Source organism: Sander vitreus, chromosome 22 (assembly GCF_031162955.1).
Source record: "Sander vitreus isolate 19-12246 chromosome 22, sanVit1, whole genome shotgun sequence".
In the NCBI taxonomy this organism is placed as follows: Eukaryota; Metazoa; Chordata; class Actinopteri; order Perciformes; family Percidae; genus Sander; species Sander vitreus.
The window spans coordinates 20372234-20398767 of record NC_135876.1 but is presented as its reverse complement, the minus strand read 5'-3'; the positions used below and the strand labels follow the sequence as shown (position 1 = coordinate 20398767).

The 26534-nt window shown below is 41.1% G+C and overlaps 2 protein-coding genes and 1 long non-coding RNA gene across 3 annotated transcripts; 1 reads left to right on the top strand and 2 right to left on the bottom strand.

Moving 5' to 3' along the window:
- Nucleotides 1-3714: 3714 nt before the first annotated feature.
- prtfdc1a (phosphoribosyl transferase domain containing 1a) lies at nt 3715-26166 on the bottom strand. The gene is made up of 9 exons (XM_078280183.1): nt 26149-26166; nt 25481-25587; nt 24478-24658; nt 10503-10568; nt 8201-8218; nt 7625-7707; nt 7183-7229; nt 5836-5912; nt 3715-3762 (listed from the first exon to the last, which is right to left on the bottom strand). Exons 1-9 carry the CDS (start codon nt 26164-26166, stop codon nt 3715-3717), a joined length of 645 nt encoding a protein of 214 aa, XP_078136309.1.
- On the top strand, nt 12646-23598 carry LOC144536875 (uncharacterized). The gene is made up of 2 exons (XM_078280180.1): nt 12646-13034; nt 22717-23598. Exons 1-2 carry the CDS (start codon nt 12800-12802, stop codon nt 23319-23321), a joined length of 840 nt encoding a protein of 279 aa, XP_078136306.1. The 5' UTR covers nt 12646-12799; the 3' UTR covers nt 23322-23598.
- Nucleotides 13791-22040, bottom strand: LOC144536878 (uncharacterized). The gene is made up of 3 exons (XR_013503782.1): nt 21178-22040; nt 18008-18058; nt 13791-15608 (listed from the first exon to the last, which is right to left on the bottom strand). It is a non-coding gene; the product is annotated as an uncharacterized LOC144536878 (long non-coding RNA).
- Nucleotides 26167-26534: the final 368 nt, after the last annotated feature.

The window sequence follows — 26534 nt, the reverse complement described above, 5'->3', positions numbered from 1 at the left end:
GTTATAAAATTGCAGTGTTGTTTTTATGAATGGCAAAGTGAAGAGAGAGGATTTCAGATCAATGAGCGGTGAACAAAGCTCACTGAGGAGTTATAGTCTGCCCGAATGAATGAATGCATGTCTGCTGTATCGTTTAAGATGCTTTTGTGTTGCCTTATATAATTACAGTCTTTATTGTATTGCTCTGCATTGTGTGCACTGTAACTTTATTACACTTTTTTCTATCCAGATTTTTCTAATAATTAATAATACTGAAATTTTGTTAAAGCATTTGTATGAACTTTCACTGCTAATTCTTTTATCAAATGTGTAGTTTTTTCAAAATTCAGCAGAAGAGAGATTATGAGCTCTCATGGCAGCAAAATGTTTGGCTGGATTAGGGCATCACATGAAGTCCAAATTCAAAGCCCAGCAGTGTTAGGATTATGACAGGTGGAAACGACTCTGCAGCACATGCTTGTGAAACAGGTTTTAAACACTTCTTCATGCAAAACAATATATATTTGATTCATAAAGGATTCTTTAAACTGTAGTTGAGTTGAGAGTTTAAGAGGATCACTCCCTACTCCAGGTTGTATAAGTGGATCTGGCACTGAGTTTGATGACTGGATGAAACCCAGAAGCAGTCAATCTATCAAGCCCTCTGGCCAGCCATTCCCTAATTGGAACACAATGAACACTGGAGAGGATGTTCTTTCTATTTGTGTACCAAGATGCGTCAGTGAAGCAGTATTTATTAAGTTCCTAACTGGGATCGTTTAGCGGTCTGCTAGCTAAATTATGGTAAAATAAATGTTCTAGATTTTAAATTGAGGCTGCTTCATTTATATTAGAAATGCAACAGAAGCACACAAAAGATTCAAAATGATGTAGCTTTGATGCTGTTCAAGATGGGAAATAAAAAGTTAGCTTTCTTACTGAGAGTTAGAGAAGATCGATATTGGCCTCATGCTTGTCTGTTTTATATAAAGCTAGCAGCCAGGAAACTGTTAGCTTAGCCTAGCATAAAGACTCGAAGCAGGGGGGGAAAGCTAGCTTGGATCTGTCCATAGTAAAAACAAATCTGCCTTCCAGTACTTCTAAAACCAAAGTGTAGGACCCCAGGCAGTTACTACACGTGGCCAAGCTAGCTAGCGTCCTCTTGTTTCACTCTTTATGTGAAGCTAAGCTAAGCTGCTGGCTTCAGCTAGGCCTACATTCGATTTACCATATATATTTTCTCATCTAACAACAACTCTCAGCCAGAAAGTGAATTTGACAAAATGTCCAACTATTATTTTAAATATAAAGCTACAGTCAGAAGATGGTGAGCAAAGCCTAGCATAAAGACTTGTGAAACAAGTAATAGCTAACCTGGCTATGTCCAAATATAACAAAGATCTGCCTCAGAGCACTTCTAGCTCACTAATGATGTTGTTTGTTTAATCTGTACAAAAATCAAAGTGTAGGAGTCCACAAAGTAATTGTGCCAGGCTAGATGTTTCTCCCTGCCTCCTGTCTTTATGTTAAGCCAACACCTAGCGGTAGCTTTATATTTAACAGATATAAGAATGGAATCGATCTTCTCAGCTAACTCTTGGCAAAAAGGCAAATTAGCGTATTTCCTAAAAGGTCAAACTATTCTTTTAGAGGCAGAACAATAAAATGAGGTTTTGGGAGTAGGCCTAAACATGGTCTATCTGTTATGCTGGTGATGTGAAATTAAATACCAATGCTCTGTCTCTAACCACAGGCTTCATATGTCAAATGCATGAATGTGTGGCCATTCAAATGTACAATTCCCGTTTTGTTCCTTTTGTGCTGAGCACAGTTTACCTGCAGCCTACTTTCCGCGGTCGGCCCTATCCTCAGTTCCCCTGACAGAGCACTACAAAGCCGCAGCATGTGAAACCTGCAAGGCTTTTTGTCCCATCTCGCTTTCACCAAACACTGCATCAAGGTGAAAGACAATGGCCTCTGGGTTTCCAGGGCAGTGCGGGGGGCATCAGTGCTGGGATAAGTTAACCACTGCCGCCAAGTGCTGATGTTTAATAATAAGGACACAGGGTTGCAGTCGGAGGTACAATGGGTGTCTTTGTGCCTGAGGCTGCACAGATAGCACCCAACCAAAAAAAGCTGTGTGATTTGTTGAGTTTCTTCCCTCATGCTTATCTCACTCCTCTGCACCATACTGGTCAAAGACAAATAATAAAACCTCACTGAATTTAACGTTCCTCTAAATGTAGTTATATTAGTGAAGGTGTTGTTTAGGACTACAAGCATAAAACCTGAGAGCATTTTGAAAGCACAACATGAAATCTGAGCGCTCCAAACCTCCCAGAACTCATATTATCCAAATAGCAACTCATTTATCAGGTCATTTAACTTGGAGAGGCCTTGTAGCTGGAGCTGGACCATTACCTTTGGCTTAGAAACATGTCTGTAAAAAGTGAGGAAAACACATTTGATATTTGAATAACACAAAAGTTATGATATGACTTATGACATATTGCATTGAAGAGACGCTAATTATTGCACCATCTTAAGTTGGAATGTTGTATCCCATCGTAACCACAAACCCTCCAACATCTTCACACTGAATAACCCATGTGTGTGCATGCGTTCCTGTTACGTGATGTGTGGCTGTTTGGAGTTTCAGGTGATTAAGATTCAAGAGTGCATAGCCACATGCTAACACTCCCCGAGTGCACGCTGTGTGAGGTGAAGCGTGTTGGTCTGTCTGTCGAAATGCACAATTGACTCTCTTAATCACCCCAACGATGGCAACAGAACATACAAAATATCTGTGTGTGTGTGTGTGTGTGTGTTTGTAGTTCAGAGCACTGAGACTGCAGTTATTATGATGTCTAGGCTTTACAGTGAGCATTCTCCCCCTGAGATCAAGGGATCAGAGTTTAATTGCAGCATTACAAACCTTGTAAAAACACAACAGTTTGCGTACGATTCAGTGAAATAAAGAGAATTTATTATTAGGTATTGTAATTTAGGAATTTTTTGATGAAAGAACAGATGGGTTTTAAATAAATTTGGCCTTCAAAAAGTTTTGTTTCTCTTCAGTTTGTACTTGCTGGAGCAGAAGTGACTTGTGATGGGTCAGTCAGTGTCATTTTCAACATAATATGTATAGTTTACCTGTTTGTGAGATTGCATTTCAATGTAGAAATTGTTATGTCAGCGTTGCCAAACTGTCATGTACTTAGTTCTGATTTCCAGTAAGGCCTGATTAAAGTTGGGAACAAATAGATACAGTGTGGTGAGGAGCCGCTGTTCGGCCTGCCTGCTGCGCTCACTGTTTTCCATGAGTCAGAGTGGGCGTCATCCGGGCACGGGGATGCCAACATCCATAAGCTCTCTCCATCTGTCACCAACAGTTCTCTTCTGGTAGCCAGCATTTCTTTCTTTGTTCCCATGTGCATCACAACAAAATACAAAAAGGAAGAGGATGAGGCAATAATTACATCACATTTAAAAAAAAATATTTAAAGACATTATATGAAAACCTTCTGGAAGGTTATGATTGCCTTGCGTTTCAATTTAAAGAACTTACAAATTTAAAGGTACATATAAATATAAATACTTTTTACTTCTGAAACACATGGCACATTTTAACAAAGTAGTACAACAACTGACTATTACGGGAATAGGAAACAAAAATAACCTTATTGCTGAAGAAGGTAGACAAACTGCTGCTAATATAAAACAGTGCATTACTTCTTAAACCTTGTACTTCATCTTCCCAGTCTTGCTGATGACACAGATATGCTGAAAGAGAAAGACAAATTAGCGGTATGTTTCAATCTTGTCCGAAACCTTGCATCTGATGATCGCAAAATATTTGTTTTAGATCACCCTGCCCTATGGGGAATTCCAGTATGTTCTGAGAGCCTCAATATGCCATGTAGAGCACGGAAAGATGAAGCTTGCAATAATTTGAAAGCAAGGAAGGTAATCTGCAAAGATATGACACATTCATTATTCTAACTTTGGGCGTCCCAGGGGTTCAATTCATATTTCTTCTGTAGGATAAGGACAGATAAGAAGGGGAGCTTTAACTCTGCCTGATAATGAGAGCCTAACCCTCCACATTCCACAGGTCACTCATTTTCAGACTTTTGTAATGAATACCAACCCCCTCAAATATGCACAAGAGACACACAATTGCACAGTAACATACAGTACATGCAGCACCAACACCCATGTGAATACACACACGCACACAAAGCTATGGGAGTCGGTCTTGGCTTAGTGTTTGACATGAGTCAGAGGTAAATCTGAGGCCACGTCCTTACAGATATAAAAATGGCAAAGTTCACATAAGTTTGCATTTACTAATTTCAGACAGATTGCAGAATCTGGCTTGAAATAAAATGTCAGGGGCACAATAAAGAAAACGGATGATAGATTGCACTCCTGACTCGAAGCTTGTAGAGGAGTAAGATTGGTTTTAAGAACCAGGGAGATAGTCAGAAGAGAAAGCACCAATGCTTTTCAGTTGCAGAAGGGGTTTGATTTCTTTGCATGGTGGAAAAATGAACTGGAAAAATGTTTTACTTATGCTGGATTCACAATACATTAGATGGTCACTATGTATTGGTATGTACACTACCGGTCAAAAGTTTGGGGTCACTTAGAAATGTCCATTCCACTCCATTCCAGACAGAATATCAGCTGAGATCAGTTGCATTGTTTTTTAAACCAGGGCAGTAGTTTTCAGATTACATTATGTGCTTACATAACTGCAAAAGGGTTCTCGACTGTTGTAGACAGAAGTGGCTGAAGAAACGCTTGAAATTCCATGCTTTTTGGTCTAAAAGTCATACCCAAATTAAAAGTGGTACAGCTCCCATATACTTTGACACTCTGGGGTGTTTTGTTTTTGTTACAAGTGTCAGGGTGATTCTAGGCCTTACTGACACAGAGTTACAGGCTAGAATGGAGGGTTTATTTTTTAGTTCCGTCCAAGTCATACATCTGTAAAATGATTAGAATACACTGCTTTAAACACATCTGACTGGTGACAGACAACACAGGGCATTAGCCACACGTCTCAGCTTACTACAGAAAAAATGAAGCCAAAAGACTCAAAAATGGATTTTAAATGATGTTCTTTCTACAGATATGTCTGTGCGGGTTTTTTTTTTATTTCCATTTGAAAAGTGCAAAGAAAAAAGCCAAAAAACTACAAAATACAACACTTCTCAAATACACAAACACACCCACACCAATCACCTTTCCAATGATGTCAGGCACACCCCTGAGTGTCAAAGTATGTGGGAGCTGTACCACTTTTAATTTGGGTATGACGTTTAGACCACAATGCATGGATTTCAAGCGTTTCTTGTCGACAGTCAACAGTTGAGAACCCTTTTGCAGTTATGTAAACACATGATGTAATCTGAAAACTGCTGCCCTGATTAAAAAAAAACAATGCAACTGATCTCAGCTGGCATTCTGTCTGGAATGGAGTGGAATGGACATTTATAAGTGACCCCAAACTTTTGACCGGTAGTGTAAGTATATAGTAAGTATTGGACAAATTAAACTGGATGACTGCGCTATGCAGAAATCATGCACACAGATATAAGTGATTTGAGCTGCTTTGCCTATAAAGTTTGCTCAGACAGGTAGAATACCTGTTGGGTGAGTTTAGGTCTCAGGTAGAGAAGTAAATCTCTTTTATTTACTTGGTTTAACCCCCCCCCCCCACACACACACACACACACACACACACACACACACACACACACACACACACACACTTCCACCTGTCTCTTTCTTGTCTTTCACTTTGCTCTTTAAAAGGTCATGTTCTGTGTGCAGCAGCAGTAGACTTACATTCAGGTCACGGAAGTATTCATTGTAGTCCAAGGCATAACCAACAACAAAGTGGTTGGGGATTTCAAATCCAACATCTATCAGAGCAAACACAGACATGAATGTTAAAAAGTAACATGAGGTGTGTACATTCAGAATTTTTTTTGGATTAGAATGATTTTTTTGTTGTTTTTTATTACCATAATTTCATATGACATGCAACAAAGGTCAGAATCAGGGACATTGGGGTTATATCCTACTGGATGTCCCTTAACTCTTAAGCTACCAGGACATCCCAGAAATTGATACTTTATCAATGGAGACATTTCTACAGAGAGGAAGGACCTGGGTGTCCAAATCACCAAGCGGCTTCTTCTTGACCGAGGCATGTATGGCATATGTGTATATGAATGGGAATGTATTTTATTTTGTTTATTTTGTTTTGTTCATATCTTCTGCACGTAATATGTGCGTTAATATGTAATATGTATATAACATACAGAAATGAATAACAATACATTTAATAAGATTGAGAAGATTCTGAGGTACCTAAGAACAAAATAACGATTAAATAGAATATAAAAAGGGTAGGTGTAATAAGCAAATGCATCAGCCTACACCTTTTAGGTCAGTATTAGAAACGAGTGAAGATGACACTGTATGAATTAAGGTGACACTTTTTTTTTTACCATTAATGTTATGTATGTGATGTGTATCTATGTGATCGAAATAAACTAATACTAAACTAAACTAAACCGTCCTCAACACAAGATGAACCTAATTTCTGCTGTTTATATCCACATTGTCATTGTTTCAGTTATGCATCACAGGATTTACTTACGGAGGCTTATTAGGTTGGAAAACATTCTTGATAATGAACACAGTACTACTATTATTTACACTACAAAGTGCAGAACCACACTTGCTAAGCAAGTGGTGCCCCAAAGTGGGGTCCTTTGGGGGGGTGTACCAGGGGGTCCTCAGTGAAAAGGGGAATCATTTATTTTGACTACAATTTCATCCATAAGTAACACAATGACAGAATGTCTAACTATTCGTCATGAGTTTCGTACACTTTCTGTAATAACACATCTTAAAGTAAAAATCCTATCAGATGTGGTCCCCTGGGACAAATTCTTATCAAATAGCTGTACGTAATCTAATTTGTGTCAGTTTAGAGGTCCTTGACGTTGAAAAGTTGGGAATCACTGTGCTAAGCAACCGCGTTGAGAAACACTGGAAAAACATGCATCTGATTCACTGCAGCTAACTAGCAAACATTAGACGCTGTACAATAAAAGATTATTAAGCCCATACAATTGTTATAATGTGAGAGGAATGGGTGATATAAAAAACAGAGGTACTTACAGTCTGTCAGACTGTCAGCCATGTTAGGGACCCTCTTCACCAACAGACTGAAACACATGAAAAACTAACTTAATTTCCAAAATGCTTCAGTGAGTGGAGTACTGCAGTAACTAACCATGACCTAGAACTTATCTCTAGTATAAAAAGTATTAGAAATTGTCTTGCTTTGCTGTTCATTTTAATTAGAAACATGTCACCGTAACAAATACCTTGCATTCATGCAGCATGCTAACACTTAAAAAGCTTTACACATAAAAGAGGAGATAAACTTTCAACATAAACCATGTGGCAGGAAAGATGTTTATCTTGTTTCTGTGCATAGGAACAGCCCACGGACACGAGGCAGTGACTGTGGACAAGCGATATCTTCTTCTTGTGTTCGTCACACGCTTGGCATTTCCCACTGGTGGGGAAAACTGAGATGACTGACAAACTGGCTCACCCTGAGACCTTGACCATCTTGGGTTCGAAGGTCTCCACATGCTTCAGAAGGGCCTTCATGGTCTTTCCTGTGTCAACTATGGCCTTAGGGAAGGGAAGAGCAAAGGAAAAGAGAGAGATGAAGAGGGAGGGACTTGGGACCTTTGAGTGCAGAATGCTTTGAAAGGGGAGAAAAATGACAGACAAATATGCAGATTGTAGGATGAAAAACTTGTTCTAACATTATGTTTTTACCTGCTTTTCCATGTGCAGAGGGAATTATTATTTGAAGATGCCTACCATTCGTTTCTTGGAGTGAACAACCATTGTGATATTGTGCTTATGTGTTTCTGCCTTTTACGACTAAAATATGAACCCAAAGGTTTTCTTTTTGGCTTTTTGTAGACCAAAAACAAAAGAGGCACTCACAAGCACAATGGCTTCTCAATCAACAAGACAGCGAAAGAAGTGCAAACAAAACATGGCAAAGGCATCAGAACAAGGTGGAAATTTGAAGGATGTGCTTGATAGAATTATTTTAGTTTAAAAAAAAGGAAACTACCGTGCAAGTCAGAGTGGATTGGAGAAAAACACTCACCTCAACAATGAGCACACTCTTGGTAACATGTAAAAAAAAAAAAAAAAAAAAAGAAAAAGAGAAAAACTTTAGCAAAACATCACCTTTGAATTTTAACACAGTTCAAGCGAAGTGAGAATAAAGGCTAGATTGTTTCTGTGAAATTTACATTTCCAACAGAGTGTATCTATAGCAACAATGTTGGCAGCATCTTTAGGGCCTTAACAAAAACACAGAACAACTCATTCTCTCCTGCCCAGTAATGAACATCTGTGTCTACAGTGAGCAAAAGTCACTTCTAAGTGTCCGGGTGTTGCACACTTTCCCTGCTGCAGGGTTTCAAATGACTCCTTGTTCCCTTGGCCGGGTGTATGGGGCTCTTTGTGAGACTAGTGGAGAGTATCTATGGTTTGGGGAGAGTGATCGGAGAGAATGCAGGCGCCTGGCCAATGTTCTCTCGGTCTACACCTGAACACTGTTACATAAAACTCAGAGAAAGTCGACCAGGACGTGTAAAAAACACACAAACTCAAACATTACTAACCAGTCTTGCTGCATGCTGCAGACTGTAAACATACTATACAGCCAGTTGGACAATAACTGTGCATTGGCAGTTATTTGACTGTGTAAAGCATCATTGTTTGGGAATTTATAATTCTCCTGGGATCCCTGGATCACGAGTCTTGTGTGCTGAAACAATCAGTCCTGAGTTCTGAGTTCTGACTCTCGCCAAACTGATTGCCAATCGTTGTGACATTTCACTCAAAAACACAAATGTTAACCTCATGGTGGCGCTAGATGAAAAGTCAGGGGAATCATCAAAATCATTAGGGTTCATCATCTGGGCACCATGAATCTCTGCACAAAATGTTATGGCAATCCATTCAATAGTTGTTGAGATATTTCAGTGTGGACTAAACTGGTGGACCGACCAACAGACCGACAGACTGACATTAAGCAACGATGCTAGCATGGCTAAAAAGGTTTATAATTTAAAAAAATAAATGTCAGGGAAAATTGAAAAGTTGGAAAATGAGATCAAATGGTTGGGTTTCCATTTCTTTGTAAATATAAAGGGGTGCTGTGAATGTTATAGCAGCCTCAAGCAGCAACAAATCACCTCTTCGTCTGAACGGAAACAGGTATTTCATCCATGTTCCAAAACTTCCTTCCTTAAGAGTTCACACACTGCTTCACATTTAAACCTCTGCTAAATTGATACTACTCTGATTACCGTAATAACACTTAGGACTAAGACATCTGTGTGCTGCAAATTCACCAAGAGTAACAATTGCACAAGAAAATTTCAACAGTGCTGGTGAATGCTGCTGGCCGGGATTCAACTCACTGAAACCAGAGAGCCTGCTCATGCCAATTCACTCTCCAACATAACATTTACTTGTTCTACGTTGTCATTACGCTACAGATTAATAGATTTAGTGTCAGTAGAACCACACTCACAATCTACCGGGAAATGTGACTCAACAACATTTCTGTGTAAGGCTTTGCGGGAGGTTTGCATTTGATACCATCAAGATGAAGGGTTGTAACAATAGTGTGGAGTGAAATTGGAGTGATTCATGTTTTCTGTGCAAGGTGGTTGTCAGCCTTTCTATTTTTACTCCCATTGACCTTTTTACCCACAGCTAAAAATGCATCTTAGCTACAACACATGCTGACATCTCAGTTAAGGGATTTCATCATCAGTCTTTTTTAAGTAAACGTGTGTGGGCATTTATGCGCTGAATAGGTGAACTTTATCTCCTACGCCTATCTCAGTGAATGATTTAGTGAGGAGGGATCATTCCTACAGATTCCTCAGTCCTCCATGAAAGAGCTCAACAGGGATGAACAGTCAGTAAATCTGCCCCCTGGGAACCTTCATTTTACTGAAACGTCTGATTCATGGTCAGGCTGGTGAAGGGCAAACCACTTTAAGAAAGTGACACTCATGAGGTGTGCACAAAGAGGACGGCTGTGAGGAGAAAGCTTCAAAAGTTGAAGTACAGAGGTGTGTTCTGGTCAAAGGCAGGGTTGGGGCAATAAAAACACATTTGAAACACTGTCACATATTAATTAAGAATGAAGAATGTGATTTTATGTTGTTATTTTTGCTACAAATTCAAAGTATTCTCAGAGGAAAACTCAGGTCCATGAAGTTAAAGTGAGCTTCCTTTCCCTTCACGTGTACCTGACAGTTTAACTGACAGCTCCCTCTTGAGGCCAAGATAGTTTTTCTTAAAAGAAATGAAAACACTGACAAAGAATATTGTTATTATTATATTATATCCAAAGCTAAAGTGGGGAAGGTATTTGCACACACCTTTCCACGCAGGAAAGACAGATCTCGGCTTCCTATGATGTGCAGCTCCTCTGTTGATTGGTCATTCTGGGGAGGAGAAGACAAAAATGAAAGGATTTATTCTAAATAAAGTATGTAGTATGTGGTCAGTTCAGTGCTTTTTATCACACCTATTTTTTTATGGGTCCAATTTCTTGCACTTCAGCTTCTCAACAGTTTGTTTTCATGATCTCAAGATGTATTTTTTTCAGCCAGGAATGACAATAAATGGTGTGTCACATTGAGAAATAGCATGTTTTCTCAAGGACATGCAACTCTAGTGTTTCTCAATAATGTGGCTCTACTGGACAGTCCTCAAGAAAAAACTGTCTGCAGCATGAATGCAAGACAGATGCACACAGGGAGATTTATTGTACAAGGACTATGAGTGTAACATACGTAGTATCCTGAACATAAACAACGCCAGGCTCTCTCGGTCCATGTGGGAAGCACAGGCGAAGCAAAGCTTTGAAGGACGACGGCTTTGGCGTTAGATTTGACCGGCTACAGATGCATCACTTGGATAAGAGGAGCAGTGACATGGACAAAATCCCGGCCCCAGGGGGCAAATCACATCATTCCATCATGACCTGTAAGATTATCTAACAGCGCCATCATCACTCAGACACTGTCCTCTAGCGTCGTCATATAGCAACTCCTGCTTTCTGGCATTGTTGTTTGTTGACATGAAAATGTAATTCTTTATGATTGTTTTTATGCCTTTGTACAGCCTCGTTACTATGTATTTCTTTTTAGACAGTGTATCTTTTAAGACTGCTGTAATGTATTTATTAGTTAGTTTTTAAGCCTATAGCCTTTAATTGTGATTAACACTTTTTTTCTTCTTTTATCTATGGTGTAGTTATCTGGGTGTCAAGCTGCTGCATACAATTGTCCTTACAGGGATAAATAAAGTTGCATTGAAATCAATTGACTACATTGTTACTTGAATAATTGTCATGTAGCTCTGTCAACTCCCATGCTATATTTTGTCCTATTGGGCAGTAGAAAATCTTATTTCTTTTGCCTTTAAGAAAAAAATCTATTATAATATGACCTCATTGTGGTGACACAGCAATGCAAAAATGTATAATTCTATAATTCAATTCAGGCTGTCCTTGAAGCTACTTAAACCTCTGTGAAAGCCAATTCTTAGAAAAAAAATGAATCCTCTCCTGTGCTGTAAAGGGTGAAAGGGAATGTTTGGATTTGCTCTGTGCCAAAACACACTAAAGAATAATAAGTGACTGTGGTGACAAGTGCAAAGTGACATCACTGTAAACATTACTATATCATTCCCACAGTTAATTCCTCGGTTTATACATTCCAGGTGTTAGACAGTGTCATAAGCTGTTTTTCTTGGCAGCTGCGACAGCACCAATTAGCAGTGTGGTATTTTCGTGAGCTCTGCCGTGGCTTCACAATCAATCCTCCTCGAGGTGTCCAGCCTGAATGTGCTCTTCCCTCACTAAACATGAACAACGGTGACATCTGGTGGCTGAGCCGAAAATCAGATGCAACCAAATGCAATATGCACTACACAAAAGATTCTCTATAAGATAGCGTTTTACAAGCTACGCCAAAGGTATGAACCAGGGTATGAAATGGTATATACTTCCCATCTCCCACTCGTTTTTAAGTGTAGGGAACGTCGTGCGAATGGTTAAAAAATACATTTGCATAATGTATTTATTTTGCTAACATTAGATATTTACACAGCCTAATGCCATATTTAGCATTACAAACTTCAGTTACCTGTGGCATTCACGAACGTAAGTCAATAGTTCAACCCATAGACTGTAATAATACCATGGATGTATTAAGAGAACAATAGGCTATTTTTAGCTTATGGTTTAAGTAACTGTTGTCAGATCTCGCGAGAGTCTGTTGCTGAGAGAGAAATAGGTCTCGAAAAAAGTTAATTTTCTCATGCTTTGTCCGTCTGAGAAGTGGGATTTTAGTGTCAGCGTGTTTGGGAGATATGTGGCTTGTAAGAAAAACGGGTTACATATTTACTTTGGTGACTATGGGGCGAAGGAATCGGTTAGAACCTGTGTTCACGTTCACTTCTCTCATTGGAATCAATACACTGAGGACCTGCAGCTTGTCTCCTCAAGAGGCAGGCAGTGGCGAAACCCACGTGACAGATACAGGAAATGAGTCGCACCGTCTCGCTAAACCGTCTGTTCCTGCTCCGTTTTCGTTTTAAAACGAGGTACCGGTGTAAACAGAAGTTGACAGTTTGTTAAAAAACTAAATACTACAGAGGAATAACAGCTATGGCCAAAAGTAGGTCGAGAGATTTCCTTGTTTGGACCGACGACGAGGTGGAACTGTTACTGAAAGTAACACAGGAGTATAAGGAGGACAGGGCGGCAGTAAACGTAGATTGGGAGTCATTGCAAACAAAATATGGCGACATTTTTGAGCGGTACCAGGAGAATTATCCGTCTCCGGAGGAAGCCAAGGCAATGGGAAAGGAGTACCCACACAGCAAGAATGAAATCACAAAAGGTATGGCTTGCTATAATGTTTCGGCTTGTTTTTTTGCAATGGTGGCTATATTAGCTCAATTAAATGGCATCGTGCTTTTTAACCTTCCTATGTAGGAAAGTTGTACATATCTTTTGTGATGGAGGGGGGGGGAAGGGTGCCAGATCATTGAGTAACGTTACAAGTCCATTTTCATTTTGAGCTTATTTCGATGAAGCCTATGGAAGCCCATTTCCGCCAATGTGACGGGGAAAAAAACATCCTTAAAATAATGACTTAGTATCTCAAAATGATGACTTTCTATCTTAAATAATGACTTAGTATCTTAAAATATTTACTTAGTATTTCAAATATGACTTATTTCAAAATAATGACTTTGTAGCTTAAAAAATCTGAGAAATGTTATTATTTTGAGATACAAAGTCATTATTTTGAGATAGGAAAGTCATTATTTTGAGCATGTTTCTCTTTATTTTGAAATATAAAATTATTTTTAATGCAAAGTCATTATTTTGAGAGAGTTTGTCATTATCTTGAAATATATTATAATTTTTTTTTAGATGCAAAGTCTATATTTTGAGAAAGTTTATCATTATTTTGCGATACTATGTCAAATTCCCAGGAGCAACAAACCTCTATGTTAAATAGGGTTGGGTATCGATTTTTCCGATACCGGTGCTAAAACGATACTTTTAAAATGGTGCCGGTGCCTAAATGGTGCCTGAACCGAAATATATATATATATATATATATATATATATATATATATATTGTTGTGGAAGTTTCTGTTCAGCGAGGGAGGAATTTGGGTGAAGAAGAGACCTTGTTGAAACAAAATAAAGACAGGCTGCAAACTGGATTAAAGTTTAGGTATTCGGTGGAAGGGTTTAATTATTTTCTCGAGAGAACAACCAAACAGTGACAAGAACAGCAATTCACAATGAACAATGAACAGAGTTACAAAGTGACAGCCGATCTGTGTCTCGTAACATATGCCAACTCCTTATATCCCATTTTCACAGCACAAAACCCGACCATGTTTGGAAAACATTCTAATCTTGAACACTGCTGTCTAAAAATGTTCCTGTACATCTGTCTAGTGCGTCAAAAACGTCCTTCAATAGAAGTCAGGAACCTATCTTGTCTACAGATTGGTTCAGGCTCCAACCTTAGGTTTTGGACAAACTGACCTTTGCATATCTCTACAGACGCCTGTGCGTCGTTGCCATCTGCTTGTAGTAGAGAATACACAGGGTCATACCCTTTTCAGCTATCTTTAAACTGGAGGACTGTTTCAAGAAATATCTTTAGGAGGCACATGTTTCGAAGGCATATTTAAGGATTTACTTATAATTAAAATTTACTCAATAGATGAACAATCATGGTTAAGAAATCATGGTCTATGTAATTTTTCCATTACATTCCCTACTTTTGATTACAACCTTAATCATTACATACAAAAATTACTAAAGCCATATGCAGGGGAAAAGAACAAAAGAAGACATAATAATTCAACTGGATTTTAGCTGTTTTAACCCTACGGGATTTCGGAGGCAGAGTCTGAATCAGATTCGTCTCCTTTGTAGAAGGGCAACTTAAACAGATCAGGAATATAATCATTTACTTGCACTGCCTGGTATTGGACCCTCTCAAGAGCAAACAGAGATGAAATCATTTTCTTAGCTAAAGGATAATGCAGCAAATAGCAATCAGACAGAAAATCATCACAGACATCACTGGGATCACAATTTTTCCCATCCGAACCTTCCAACCCTCCCCGAGCAACCAGGCTCCCCAGTTCCACCCAGAATCTGTCTGAGGGACATCTTGAGCCCTGAGACTAGTGGCGAGTTGTTTTAGCTGATGGACAGTGTCGGTGAGGGAAAACTGTGTGTGTCTGTGCGCTGTGCATCAGTGGCGTTAATGGGAAAAAGAGTGGTGTCAGAGACACTGTTATTAAGTTTAGCTCTTTCATATCTATCTAATAAGAAAAATGCAACCCCCATAAACACAGACAGGACACAGAGAACAAGAATACATTTCGAACCCCCAACAATTTGCGGCGGGTACCACGTTTGTCTTTTCCTGTGTCCCTCCATCGTCACAGCAAGCCTGCTGTGCCTCTAGGGATGTGGTGTGTGTGGGTGGTTGGCCGGGCGATGCAGTCCCGGGCTGTAGGTCAGGACTGTCTTGCTTCTGGTGTCGTTGATTTCTTCTGGTGTCAGAGGTTCATCCCCTAGCACGTAACACACCGTTGGAGTCAGTCTTTACCACTGCCTCGTTCCTGGTGTGTGTGTGTTGTACCGTTGGTGACACAGAAACGCCGTCTGTCAGGTCACGGATTTCCGGACGTCTGGTGGGACTGCCTCGTCCTCTGGCGCTGGGACCTTCTTGCAGTGCGATGCATGGATCCACGGAGCCCGCTCAGCAACCTTCACTGCTGTGTGGGTGACCAGAAGAACCTGGAAAGGACCTTGCCAGCGTTGGGATTGCCAGTTCTTCCTCCTGAAGTTCCTTACGACCACAAAATCTCCTGGCTGCAGAGTGTGGAGCGGTCCTTCGGCTGGTTGAGGCAAAGCAGCAGAAACCTGGATTCTTATGGTAGAGAGAGCAGAAGACAGTTGTACACAATATTGCAACATATCATGCTCACACAGAGCTGTGGAGGGAAGGGGTGCTCTAGGAGCCTCTACCCCCACACTGGGTGGTCTGCCGAAAAGAATCTCAAAAGGACTGAGGTTACTGCGCGTTCTAGACCTCATTCGCATGTACATTAGTACTATCGGTAACGCCTTTGTCCAAGGAAGACCCGTGTCCTCGCAGCATTTAGCCAGTTTGGTTTTCAGAGTACCGTTTTCTCTTTCGACGGACCCGGCGCTCTGGGGATGGTAACTGCAATGCCTTCTGAGGTCTATGCCGATGTACAGACTTAACTGGGTTATTGCTTCATTGACAAAATGTGTGCCGTTATCGCTTGACAATCGACTTGGTATTCCCCATCTGGGAATAATTTCTGCCATTAGAGCCCTTGCTACCACTGAAGCAGTTTGTTTCGAAGCGGGAAACACCTCCACCCATTTTGAGAACATATCAACCATCACCAAACAACACTTTTTCCCCTCTGACGGCGTGAGCTCAACAAAATCCATCATCACATGTTCAAATGCTTGTGTCGGTGGTGGATGTCCTGCCTGCTGTGTTATAGTCACTGGTCTGCCTACATTGTGTTGTGCACATGTCATGCAAGCCTTACAAAATTTTTCTGCAAATGTTGTGAAGCCCTTTGTGAACCATGTCTGTGTTAACAGAGACAGCATCCCACCCTTTGACACTTTGCAAAATGTGTGAAAAAATGGCGCGGAAGGCAGTGTTTTGAATCTGGCCCCCGCCAGACACCTTCTTTAAAGGTGCACCCTGCACTTCTCCACTGTGTTTTTTCTTGTGATGTAGCATGTGTCTGCATAGCTGCCACTGAATCTGGAAGTGAAAAATCTGTGGTGGAGCAAACTAACGCGTCATCCAGTGGCACGGGGAGGCGTGCAGCAGCTTTTGCAGCTATGTCAGCACGAGCATTCCCCCTGGAGACCTCGTCAGTTGCCCCCGTGTGTGCGGAACATTTGCATATGCCTATCTGTGATGGGAGCAAGATGGCCGTCAGAAGGTCCTTTATCAGTTGGTGATGCAAGATAGGCTTACCATCGGATTTGAGGAAGTTCCGGTGTTTCCACAATGCCCCAAAATCATGTACAACCCCAAAGGCGTACCTGGAGTCCGTATAGATCGTAACAGACGATCCTTCAGCTAGCTTGCATGCTTCAGTGAGAGCAATGAGTTCAGCAGCCTGCGCAGAGAAGTGTTTGGGAAGAGATTTAGCAATTAAGGTTACTGCATCTGATACTACAGCAAACCCTACCTGTCCTTGGCCAGTGTCAGGGCAGCGTGAGGCTGACCCATCCACATACAAAACCAGATCTGACTTTGGCACCGGTGTGTCGGTCAAATCTGGGCGCGGAGCACAGGTGTGTTGCAACTCAGCCAAACAGTCGTGCGGCTCACCCTCACCTAGTGTAGGCATAAGAGAAGCAGGGTTAAGTACTGTACATCGTTTAACAGTGACATTAGGCATATCAAGCAGACATGTGTGATACCTCAAATACCGCGCTGCAGACAAATGAGAAGATTTTTGCTCCAGTAGGATCAGTGAAACTGCGTGCGGTACTAGCAATGTTAATGGAGCATAGCCCACTATGTCTCTTGATGCTGACAGAGCTTTTTCAGCCGCAGCAACGGCTCGGAGACATATGGGCAAACCTGCTGCCACAGGATCAAGTTTTGCAGAGAAATAGGCCACAGGCCGGAGCCTGTCACCGTGTGGCTGCAAGAGAACAGACGTCATACAGCCCAAACGTTCATCCACCGTTTGAGTGAATGGAAGTTTAGAGTTTGGCAGACCTAAAGTGGGAGGGTTTTGAAAAGCTTTTTTAAGGTTTACAAAAGCCTGACCCGCCTCGGTGACGCGATCGTGTGCAGACAAGTTGTTACCATGTATTATGTCAGCTAAAGGTTGAACTAACTGAGCATAATTTGGGATGAAAACTCGACAATAGGAACACATTCCTAGAAATGACATCATTTGTTTTTTTTCGTTGCAGGTTTTGGGAGGGAAACTATTGCCTCAATCCGAGATGGAGACAATGTTTTCCCTGACGCTGAAATGTCATGACCCAAAAAATGCACTTCTTTTTTTCACAAATTGCAATTTAGCTAAACTAGCTTTGTGCCCCTCTGTTGCTAGGTGACACAATAATGCAATAGTGTCCTGTTCGCACTGTGCTTTTGTTGGACTGGCAATTAAGCATTCATCAACATATTGAAGGAGAGCAGAGCCTGGGGAAAGGGTTAAGCTTTCCAGGCTCTCTCTCAGTGCCTCGTTGTAGATGGTTGGGCTCTCGACAAACCCCTTGTCCTAAACGTGTGAAATGTGTAGGCCTTACCGTCAAACAGGAACGCAAACCAGAACTGGCTGTTTTTTGTCCACTGGAACACTGAAAAAAAGCGTTAGACAAATCAACAGCAGAGAAATACTGTGCCCCCCCAGGAATTCCTCGAAGAATAGCGTACGGGTTTGGTACGTTGGGTGCACGTGCGTGAACCGCTGCATTTACTGCTTTGAGGTCCTGAACAAAGCGCCATTCAACCGGTTTTCCCTTATCACGAATTTTCTTGACAGGGAAAATTGGCGTGCGAACAGGTGAATCAGGACATGGAACAATAACTCCTGCTTTCAATAGAGAGTTAAAAACCGGTCGGATACCATCGATCGCTTCCTGTTTCAGTGGGTACTGATGCTTTTTGGGCCTGAAGTCTGATCGTGGTGTGATGACAACAGGCTGACAATTTTTGATGAGACCCACGTCATATTTATGCGCTGCCCACAGGTGGGTCGGCACTTGGGACAGCAATGGTGAGATATCTGTGGGAGAGACATTCACAGCGTTATTGAAAAAAATGTGTGTGCGTGTTTCAGCTTCCTTTCGTTGGAAGACACTGCGCGCGGCGGTCACACGGTGTGACAGGAGTTTCCGATAAACTCCCGTGGAGGGGGAGGTGTGCACGTTCCCGTCCACGGTTTTAGTCCAGTCAGTCAGTCGGTCACAGTCCAGGACAAATTGTCCCAAGTTTCTCCACTGATCTGTGGAAGATTTGGATAAAGAGATATGAGCATGAGAGTGTGGAATTCTGAAAAACATTCTCTGTTTATCAGTCAAGAATAATGCAACTGCACATTTGTTTTCATGCCAGTACATGTAAGTACACTCAAGCTCATCAGTTTCTTCTTTGAAAAAGTCTTCGACAAACATGTCATCACGTTCTGAAGAGACAAAACACGTGCAATGTAAGTTGTGTTCTTCCCTAAACTCAGAGAAAGGGGAGACCAATTTTCTGGCCTCATGCAGCAAGCCTGCAGCATGAGACTGAGGAATAGCCCATTGAAATATGAGCTGGGACCCGCGTGCGCTTTGTGAAAAGAACAAATCATCCTGAGTTGCGACATCTAATCTCACAACCTTTAGGCCGGTTGCCGTTGGGATTATCCCTATACCAAAACGTAACATGAGATCTCTCCCTAACAAATTCACCGGACACAGAGGGGAAAGCAGAAACGCACATTTTGCCCTCCTCTCCGGTTCCGAATCGCTTGGGTCACTGTGGACACACTTCATAGGATATGAAAACCTCTCTGGGACAATTGCTCCATTTGCACTTCTGCACAGAGCAATTCTACCAGAGAGCTTTTGATCCGGGAACAAAGATCTCCGAAGTACAGAAGTAGTTGCACCCGAATCTACCAAAAACTCCACATCCTTTCCCTGTACTTTCAAAATAGTTGTTGGTAATTTCTTATAAACCTCAAATGACAACATTGCATAAGTAGGAATACTTTCTATGTGTTGCTTTTGCTCTAGGTAAGAAATTGCTAGAATGTTTTTCTCATCAGATGGGGAAACAGTGTGATGTTTATGGTCTGTAATAGGTGCAGAAATTTGTGTTTGTGAGTTTGCATTTTTACTTTCCTTAAGATGGGCAGATCTCGCTGGCTCAGACTCTCCATCACCGTCCCCTTCCACCACCTGTCAATCTGCCTGCTCCTGGCTGTAGTCGCAGTCCCCAACTGGTTCCCCCTTTCGTTGTCTTGGAGAGGGACATTTGTTGGCCCAGTGTCCCTTGCCGCCACAGTTGAAACATACTGAATCAGGCGTCTGCTGTCCGCCGCGCCCTCTACCTCTGCCTTCCCCTTTTTCTTTCCTTCTTTCCCAGCGAGTTGATTTACTGTGTGAAACAATGTCATCTGGGCATTTTCGGCCTTCTTCTTTGTTTTCTTTTCAGCCTGACGAATTGACTCTTGCTCCAGCTGCTCTGCATGTTTTGTGTGTCTGACGATTTCTGTCAGTCTGGCTTCATCCCAGCCAATACACGATTTCAGTACTCCAGCTCGGATCTCTGGCCGCAGCCCATTCAGGAAAGCGTTCTTTAGATGGGATTCCCATAACCCCATGGTGTGGAGGCACTGTGGGAGAAGGGCGGGATGTGACGGTGGAAGGCGTGTTGTCTTCCTTCGTCACATCCCAGCGTAGCGACGTGATGAGGAGCAGCGACGTGTGGAGGAGGGTAGGGCGGGAGGTCGAGCAGCGGATCCACCTGTTTCATGCTCGGATACAGAGAAAATGCAAACGTGTCAGTGGCAATCTCTGGTTTTTCTAGTTTCTGTGTTTCAACAAAATTACCAGTTTCTCCCTTAGATACCAGATTTTTCATCTGCTTTCTTTCCCTGCATGTGGCTTCCTTCATCCACTGATTAAAACATTCTTTGTTTTTGTCTATTTGAATCAGATCTTGGTTGTTAATTGTTTTTCCCCCTTTCAAGACTTTTTTCTTCTTCTTCTAAATCATGCTTCAGCATTCTGAGTTTAGCTGTGCTCAAAGATAAACCTCAGATGACAACATTTTCAGGAAACCCGTGTTTTGTTGTCCAATAAGTTAGACATTCTAGAGATTTCGGCCCAAATTTTTTCATCATCTCATCCACCACTGGCCCTGAAGGAACGTGTGGCACTGTGTTCCTGTTACCCATTTTCAAGAAAAGAAAAATAGATAACCAGTCGAAGTACTTCTTCTACGTATAATCGTCACTATATGGCCCAGTTTAGTTCACGGTAAACTTTGCGAAAAAACCTGTAAACAGCTGCAACTTAATTTAAGTTACAATGACTGCTTATCTGTGATAGATTTCCTAAACGCTTATAATCCTGACAAACAGCTACGATGACTGTTTATCTGTGATAGATCTATAACCCGCTTAAATCCTGACGAACAGCTACGATGACTGTTTATCCGTATGATTTTAAAATCTATCTGTCACCCCGTTCTAGTCCAGACTGGATGGAATGATGAAAAAATCGGCGCTAGTATCTTTTATACCAAACAACCTGGATGCCAAGAAAAAACTCTTTTCCCCTGTTTTGTACACAACCCAAAATTTTCCCAAAGCAAAAGAAATAGACTTTCACCGAATACCCTCAGTGAAACCACGGTCAATATTTCTGTCTCACAGACTGTCTCAATATCCAATTCAAATTGTTTAATAGTTGAAACTTCAACTTACCCCCGCTGTTTGAAATTGCTTCCTTTTCGTTTGGATTTCAGAGTGGAATCAGCGAGCCCTCCGTGGTTTCTGACCCTCTGTCTCTCAAAGATGTTTTGGCGAGGTTTAGAGGCAGGTGATCATCAGATCCCTGGAGTGCACTTTTCATCAGTCGCCCGGGGAGTCCCGATCTGATCCCTCCTTGAAATCCTGCCGACAACGCCAAGTTTGTTGTGGAAGTTTCTGTTCAGCGAGGGAGGAATTTGGGTGAAGAAGAGACCTTGTTGAAACAAAATAAAGACAGGCTGCAAACTGGATTAAAAGTTTAGGTATTCGGTGGAAGGGGTTTAATTATTTTCTCGAGAGAACAATCAAACAGTGACAAGAACAGCAATTCACAATGAACAATGAACAGAGTTACAAAGTGACAGCCGATCTGTGTCTCGCAACATATGCCAACTCCTTATATCCCATTTTCACAGCACAAAACACGACCATGTTTAGAAAACATTCTAATCTTGAACACTGTTGTCTAAAACTGTTCCTGTACATCTGTCTAGTGCGTCAAAAACGTCCTTCAATAGAAGTCAGGAATCTATCTTGTCTACAGATTGGTTCAGGCTCCAACCTTAGGTTTTGGACAAACTGACCTTTGCATATCTCTACAGACGCCTGTGCGTCGTTGCCATCTGCTTGTAGTAGAGAATACACAGGGTCATACCCTTTTAGCTATCTTTAAACTGGAGGACTGTTTCAAGAAATATCTTTAGGAGGCACATGTTTCGAAGGCATATTTAAGGATTTACTTATAATTAAAATTTACTCAATAGATGAACAATCATGGTTAAGAAATCATGGTCTATGTAATTTTTCCATTACAATATATATATATATATATATATATATATATATATATAAAAAAGGAGCACAAAATGACAGTTGGCGACATTAAAGAACAGCTTGTTTATTGCTAAGGCCATATGGTCAAAATTAAATGATTGATTAATAATGTAATAACAATAATTTACAATGACCTTTTTTCACTAGTAAATTGCTGGTAAACGACAAAAACAAGCACCAGATGGGAAAAGGGTATTTTACAATAACTTTGAATGCACCACAAGGCTGGCAAGTTTTAAGTAAACGCACCGTCTGTGTTGTTTTTCCAACAACGGCAGCTGCGGACTGTACGTGTTGGAATCCTCTACAGGGAAATAGTCACACTTTACACCGCTTAATGTAAGCTGTCAGCATTTTAACTATTGTGTTTAATCCAGCTACTAGCTAACGGTAACGTAGCATCCCGTGCAGCGATGCTTCGGAAAAAAAAAAAAGTCAGACACCGATATGAGGCACCAGAATTTTCGTTCTTATTCAGTCTCGTTACTACCGTTTACGTCGCAACCGGTGCCCTATTGGCACCGCGTTTCGGTACCCAGCCCTAATGTTAAAACATGTAAAACTGGATAAATATGAAGAACAACAGTTTGAGTTGGTTTTCTTTAAGAACTTGTCTCCAAAAGCACTAACACCACATATTAAACTATTTTGTTTTCACAGTTCAATTGGCTACCAAAATTAAGGCCATACGGATCAGATACAGGCAAGCAATTAACTCAGGTAGAAGAAATGGCCATGGGCGGGTAATCCTGCTCTTTTTTGAGCTCTGTCGATCCATTTGGGGAGGAACTCTTGCTACTCATGCAATATCCCAGGATATCAAGACGGATGATGATATGGCGGTAGAGACCGTGAAATCGATCAGCAGCTCGCCTAATGCTGGGTTGTCGTCCATGCTGGGTGGGGATGGAGTTGCAGAGGATGCAGTGTCTGCAGAGATTGTGGGAAGTCAACACCAGAGACTCGATGCTACCCCTAGTGGCTTCAGGAGAAAGAAACTCAAAAGAAAACTGTCCACGGATTCCATTGCAGAGGACGATCTGGACATTCAGAGGCGGCTTCTTCGACGATTAGAAGCAAACCACGAAGAGTTCATGCAGAAAATGGACCAGTGGTCATCTATGATGGACCGTATGAACTCCAATATTGAGCTGCTGGTGCAGCACATTGTGGGTTCAGGTGCCACTGACAAGACTCCACGTTACATATGGGATGCTAAAAATGGGGAAGTGTCTTTGGTGCATGAATGTAGGTGTGGTAACTAAAGATTATTTTGATTAATCTGTTGAGAATCTTGTCTATAAAATGTCCCAACATTTTTTTAAATGCTCATTACAAATTTCTAGAGCCTAATTTAGATGTCCTCAAATGGCTTGTTTTGTCCACCTAATGCAGGGGTGACGAACCTGTGGCTCTTGAGCCGTATGCGGCTCTTTGCCTGCTCCTTTTGAGGCTCTCACTGTGTGGCTGGGGGCTGTGTTATTGGTGGATTTGTTTTTATTATTTATTTTTTTAACTTTTTGAAACATTTCAGATAAGTAATGGAATGCATTTGCCAATTATTTTAAAATAAAAAATAATGCAGCAGAGTTTTGAGGACAAATTCTGCAACCCGAGGAAAAGAAAGCTGCCACAGAGCACCTTCCTCATTAACCTTTTCACTGCTGAATCAGATTGTTTGAAAGCCCCTCTAGTGACAAACAAGTGAAAGAGTCGCTTCGAGTGGCACAACCGAGTTCAAGCAAGACCTGAAAAGGATTGTGGATAACAAAGACTGTCAGATTTCCCACTGAGTCAATCTAAGTAAGGGGGAAAAAAAACTATGAAAACTGCTATGTATTATGACATGACATGTCATCAGATCTGGAAGTCACTGTTGCTGTTAACGTGTAGTGTTGACGTGCATGTGTTGTGTGGCTTTTTGCTATGGTGCAGGGTTTTTTGTGGCTCTTTATGCTAAACTGGTTGGCCACCCATGACCTAACAGTCCAAAACCCGAAGATATTCAATCCCTAAAGAAAATTAGGAAATCACTACACTTGAGAAGCTGGGAACAGTAAATATTTGGCTTTCCACTCAATAAATTACAATTAAAAAAAATGTTCATTTTAGCACTATTTATTTGTAACATAGAAAGAAAACGGTTAAATTGTACGAATATTTTGGGGGGGCATTTTTTTTGCCTTTGTCAGAATTGACGGGGGAGAAAAAGATGGGGAATAACTTGCAACAAAGGACTTAAACAGTGGACATCCAGGTAATGATTAGTGCCTGATATGCTTGCCACTCAAATACTGTGAATGTTCCTGTAATCAGTTCCAGTTTATTGTAGGTCAGGTGCTTGATATCTGCTCTGCGATAACCTCTCCGATAATATACCCACCCATAAAATGAGCATAATTCTTTCAGCAGTTCACCTACTTGGTAGCTCTTCAGACGGATGAACTCCACCCGGGTCTCCAGGTACTTGTTGGAGTTGCGGCCGAGAACCTTGAGGAACTCCACCAGATCTGCACAGAACTTGTAGCCTCCCTTCAAGACGCACAGCACCATTATGTTGTCCTCAAAATCATCCATGACATAGCTGGCCAGACGCTCCACCCTGCAGGAGAAATCGCATTAAGACAACTGCAAATGACCAGATAATTATTTAAAGGTCCCATGACATGGTGCTCTTTGGATGCTTTTATATAGACCTTAGTGGTCCCCTAATACTGTATCTGAAGTCTCTTTTATATAGACCTTAGTGGTCCCCTAATACTGTATCTGAAGTCTCTTTTTATATAGACCTTAGTGGTCCCCTAATACTGTATCTGAAGTCTCTTTTATATAGACCTTAGTGGTCCCCTATTACTGTATCTGAAGTCTCTTTTTATATAGACCTTAGGTGTCCCCTAATACTGTATCTGAAGTCTCTTTTATATAGACCTTAGGTGTCCCCTAATACTGTATCTGAAGTCTCTTTCCCAAAATTCAGCCTTAGTGCAGAATTACAGCCACTAGAACCAGTCCCACAATGAGCTTTCCTTAGTAAGTGCCATTTCTGAGAGGGGGGCCTTGACCAACTGCCACTTTGCTTGTTTGAAAGCCATGATGTCTCTCTCTTTCTCATGGGGGGGCCAAATTCTCTGGGCGGGCAAAGCAGAGAAAGGGGAGGTAACCTTCCTCCTTATGACGTCATAAGGGGAAGATTCCAGATCGGCCCATCTGAGCTTTCATTTTCTCAAAGGCAGAGCAGGATACCCAGGGCTCGGTTTACACCTATCGCCATTTCTAGCCACTGGGGGACCATAGGCAGACTGGGGGAACGCATTTTAACGCTAAAAAACCTCATAAAGTGAAATTTTCATGCCATGGGACCTTTTAAAAAAGAATCGCTTCTTTGCAAGTGTGTGTATATGTGGATTTATTTTTTTTTTTTTACCTGTTCATGATTACCCCATGTGGAATATAAACACTCTCTATGTCTTCGTGGTAGTGTTCAGGGTAGGTGAACAGGTCCAGGCTGTATCCAGGCCAGTCATCTTTTATCTGGGACAGACCGCTTACTGTTAGGTGTGGAAGTACAGAACTGCCGGTGTTTAATGTACTTAGTCGTGCAATATTTGAGAAGGAACAGGGAAATCGATGATAAAACAGTATTATTGATTTCGGAAGTCGCCACAGCAGCAGCTAATGAAACATGTTGCCCCAAAAATGCTACAAAATAGGATGTTTATAGTTAAATTGTCAGGGAAAAAGAGATTGTATATGGGATATGCACAATGATCGTTATCCCTTAACATCTGTAAGCTCTAACAGGGAACTGTTGTTACTACTACCATTACTGTCTTGAGCTTCATTATATTGTTCTGGGTTTAGAATAAAAAAAAACTTTTAAGGTTCTTTAAAATCTGCTTACTGTTGAATTAATCAAAAAGTTACTTCATGAAATTCATTCAGAGAACAGCAAACATGTTATCTTCTTACAACAATCTTAATAGCTAAGAGAATAATTGCACACAGAAAACGATTCTGTTGATTAAAATGTGACCTAAATTTCTAAACTCGGCATTACATAATTTGACTGAAAGATCTTTGTGTTTAACATACCACGATTCCTTTTTTCATTCCTGCGTTGTCCATTTATGGTAGTGTGAAAACAGTCTTCACTGGAGTAAAGATTCAGGATAGGATACAGGTAGCATGGACCTTCTGTGGACATCCACAGAAATATTTACTGTATAAGCACTGGACCAAATAATGAAAGACTTTCAATCTTTCTCTGAAATGTTATGGTACAGAAAAAAGGTAGGACATAAAGAAGAGAAACTTCATTGTAAGTCTAGGCTGGATATTCATTTGGGAATAGCATCTCCTGTAACTTAGAATCACAAGTTATTCATTCAAAGCTTAACGCTTCATCTGTCTGTAAAACTGCTGAGCAACATTTTTTAATCCGTTATTGCCAAAGACTTACTTACAGTTTTGTTGCCTTC

Excerpts from the sequence above, each read along its gene's own strand:
- LOC144536875 (XM_078280180.1), top strand. The coding sequence starts at position 12,800 with ATGGCCAAAAGTAGGTCGAGAGATTTCCTTGTTTGGACCGACGACGAG. Across the intron at positions 13,035-22,716 it reads CAAGAATGAAATCACAAAAG|TTCAATTGGCTACCAAAATT; the intron begins GTATGGCTTGCT and ends TTGTTTTCACAG.
- prtfdc1a (XM_078280183.1), bottom strand. Across the intron at positions 7,230-7,624 it reads AAGATGGTCAAGGTCTCAGG|TCTGTTGGTGAAGAGGGTCC; the intron begins GTGAGCCAGTTT and ends CATGTGTTTCAG. Across the intron at positions 5,913-7,182 it reads GGCTGACAGTCTGACAGACT|ATGTTGGATTTGAAATCCCC; the intron begins GTAAGTACCTCT and ends TTGCTCTGATAG.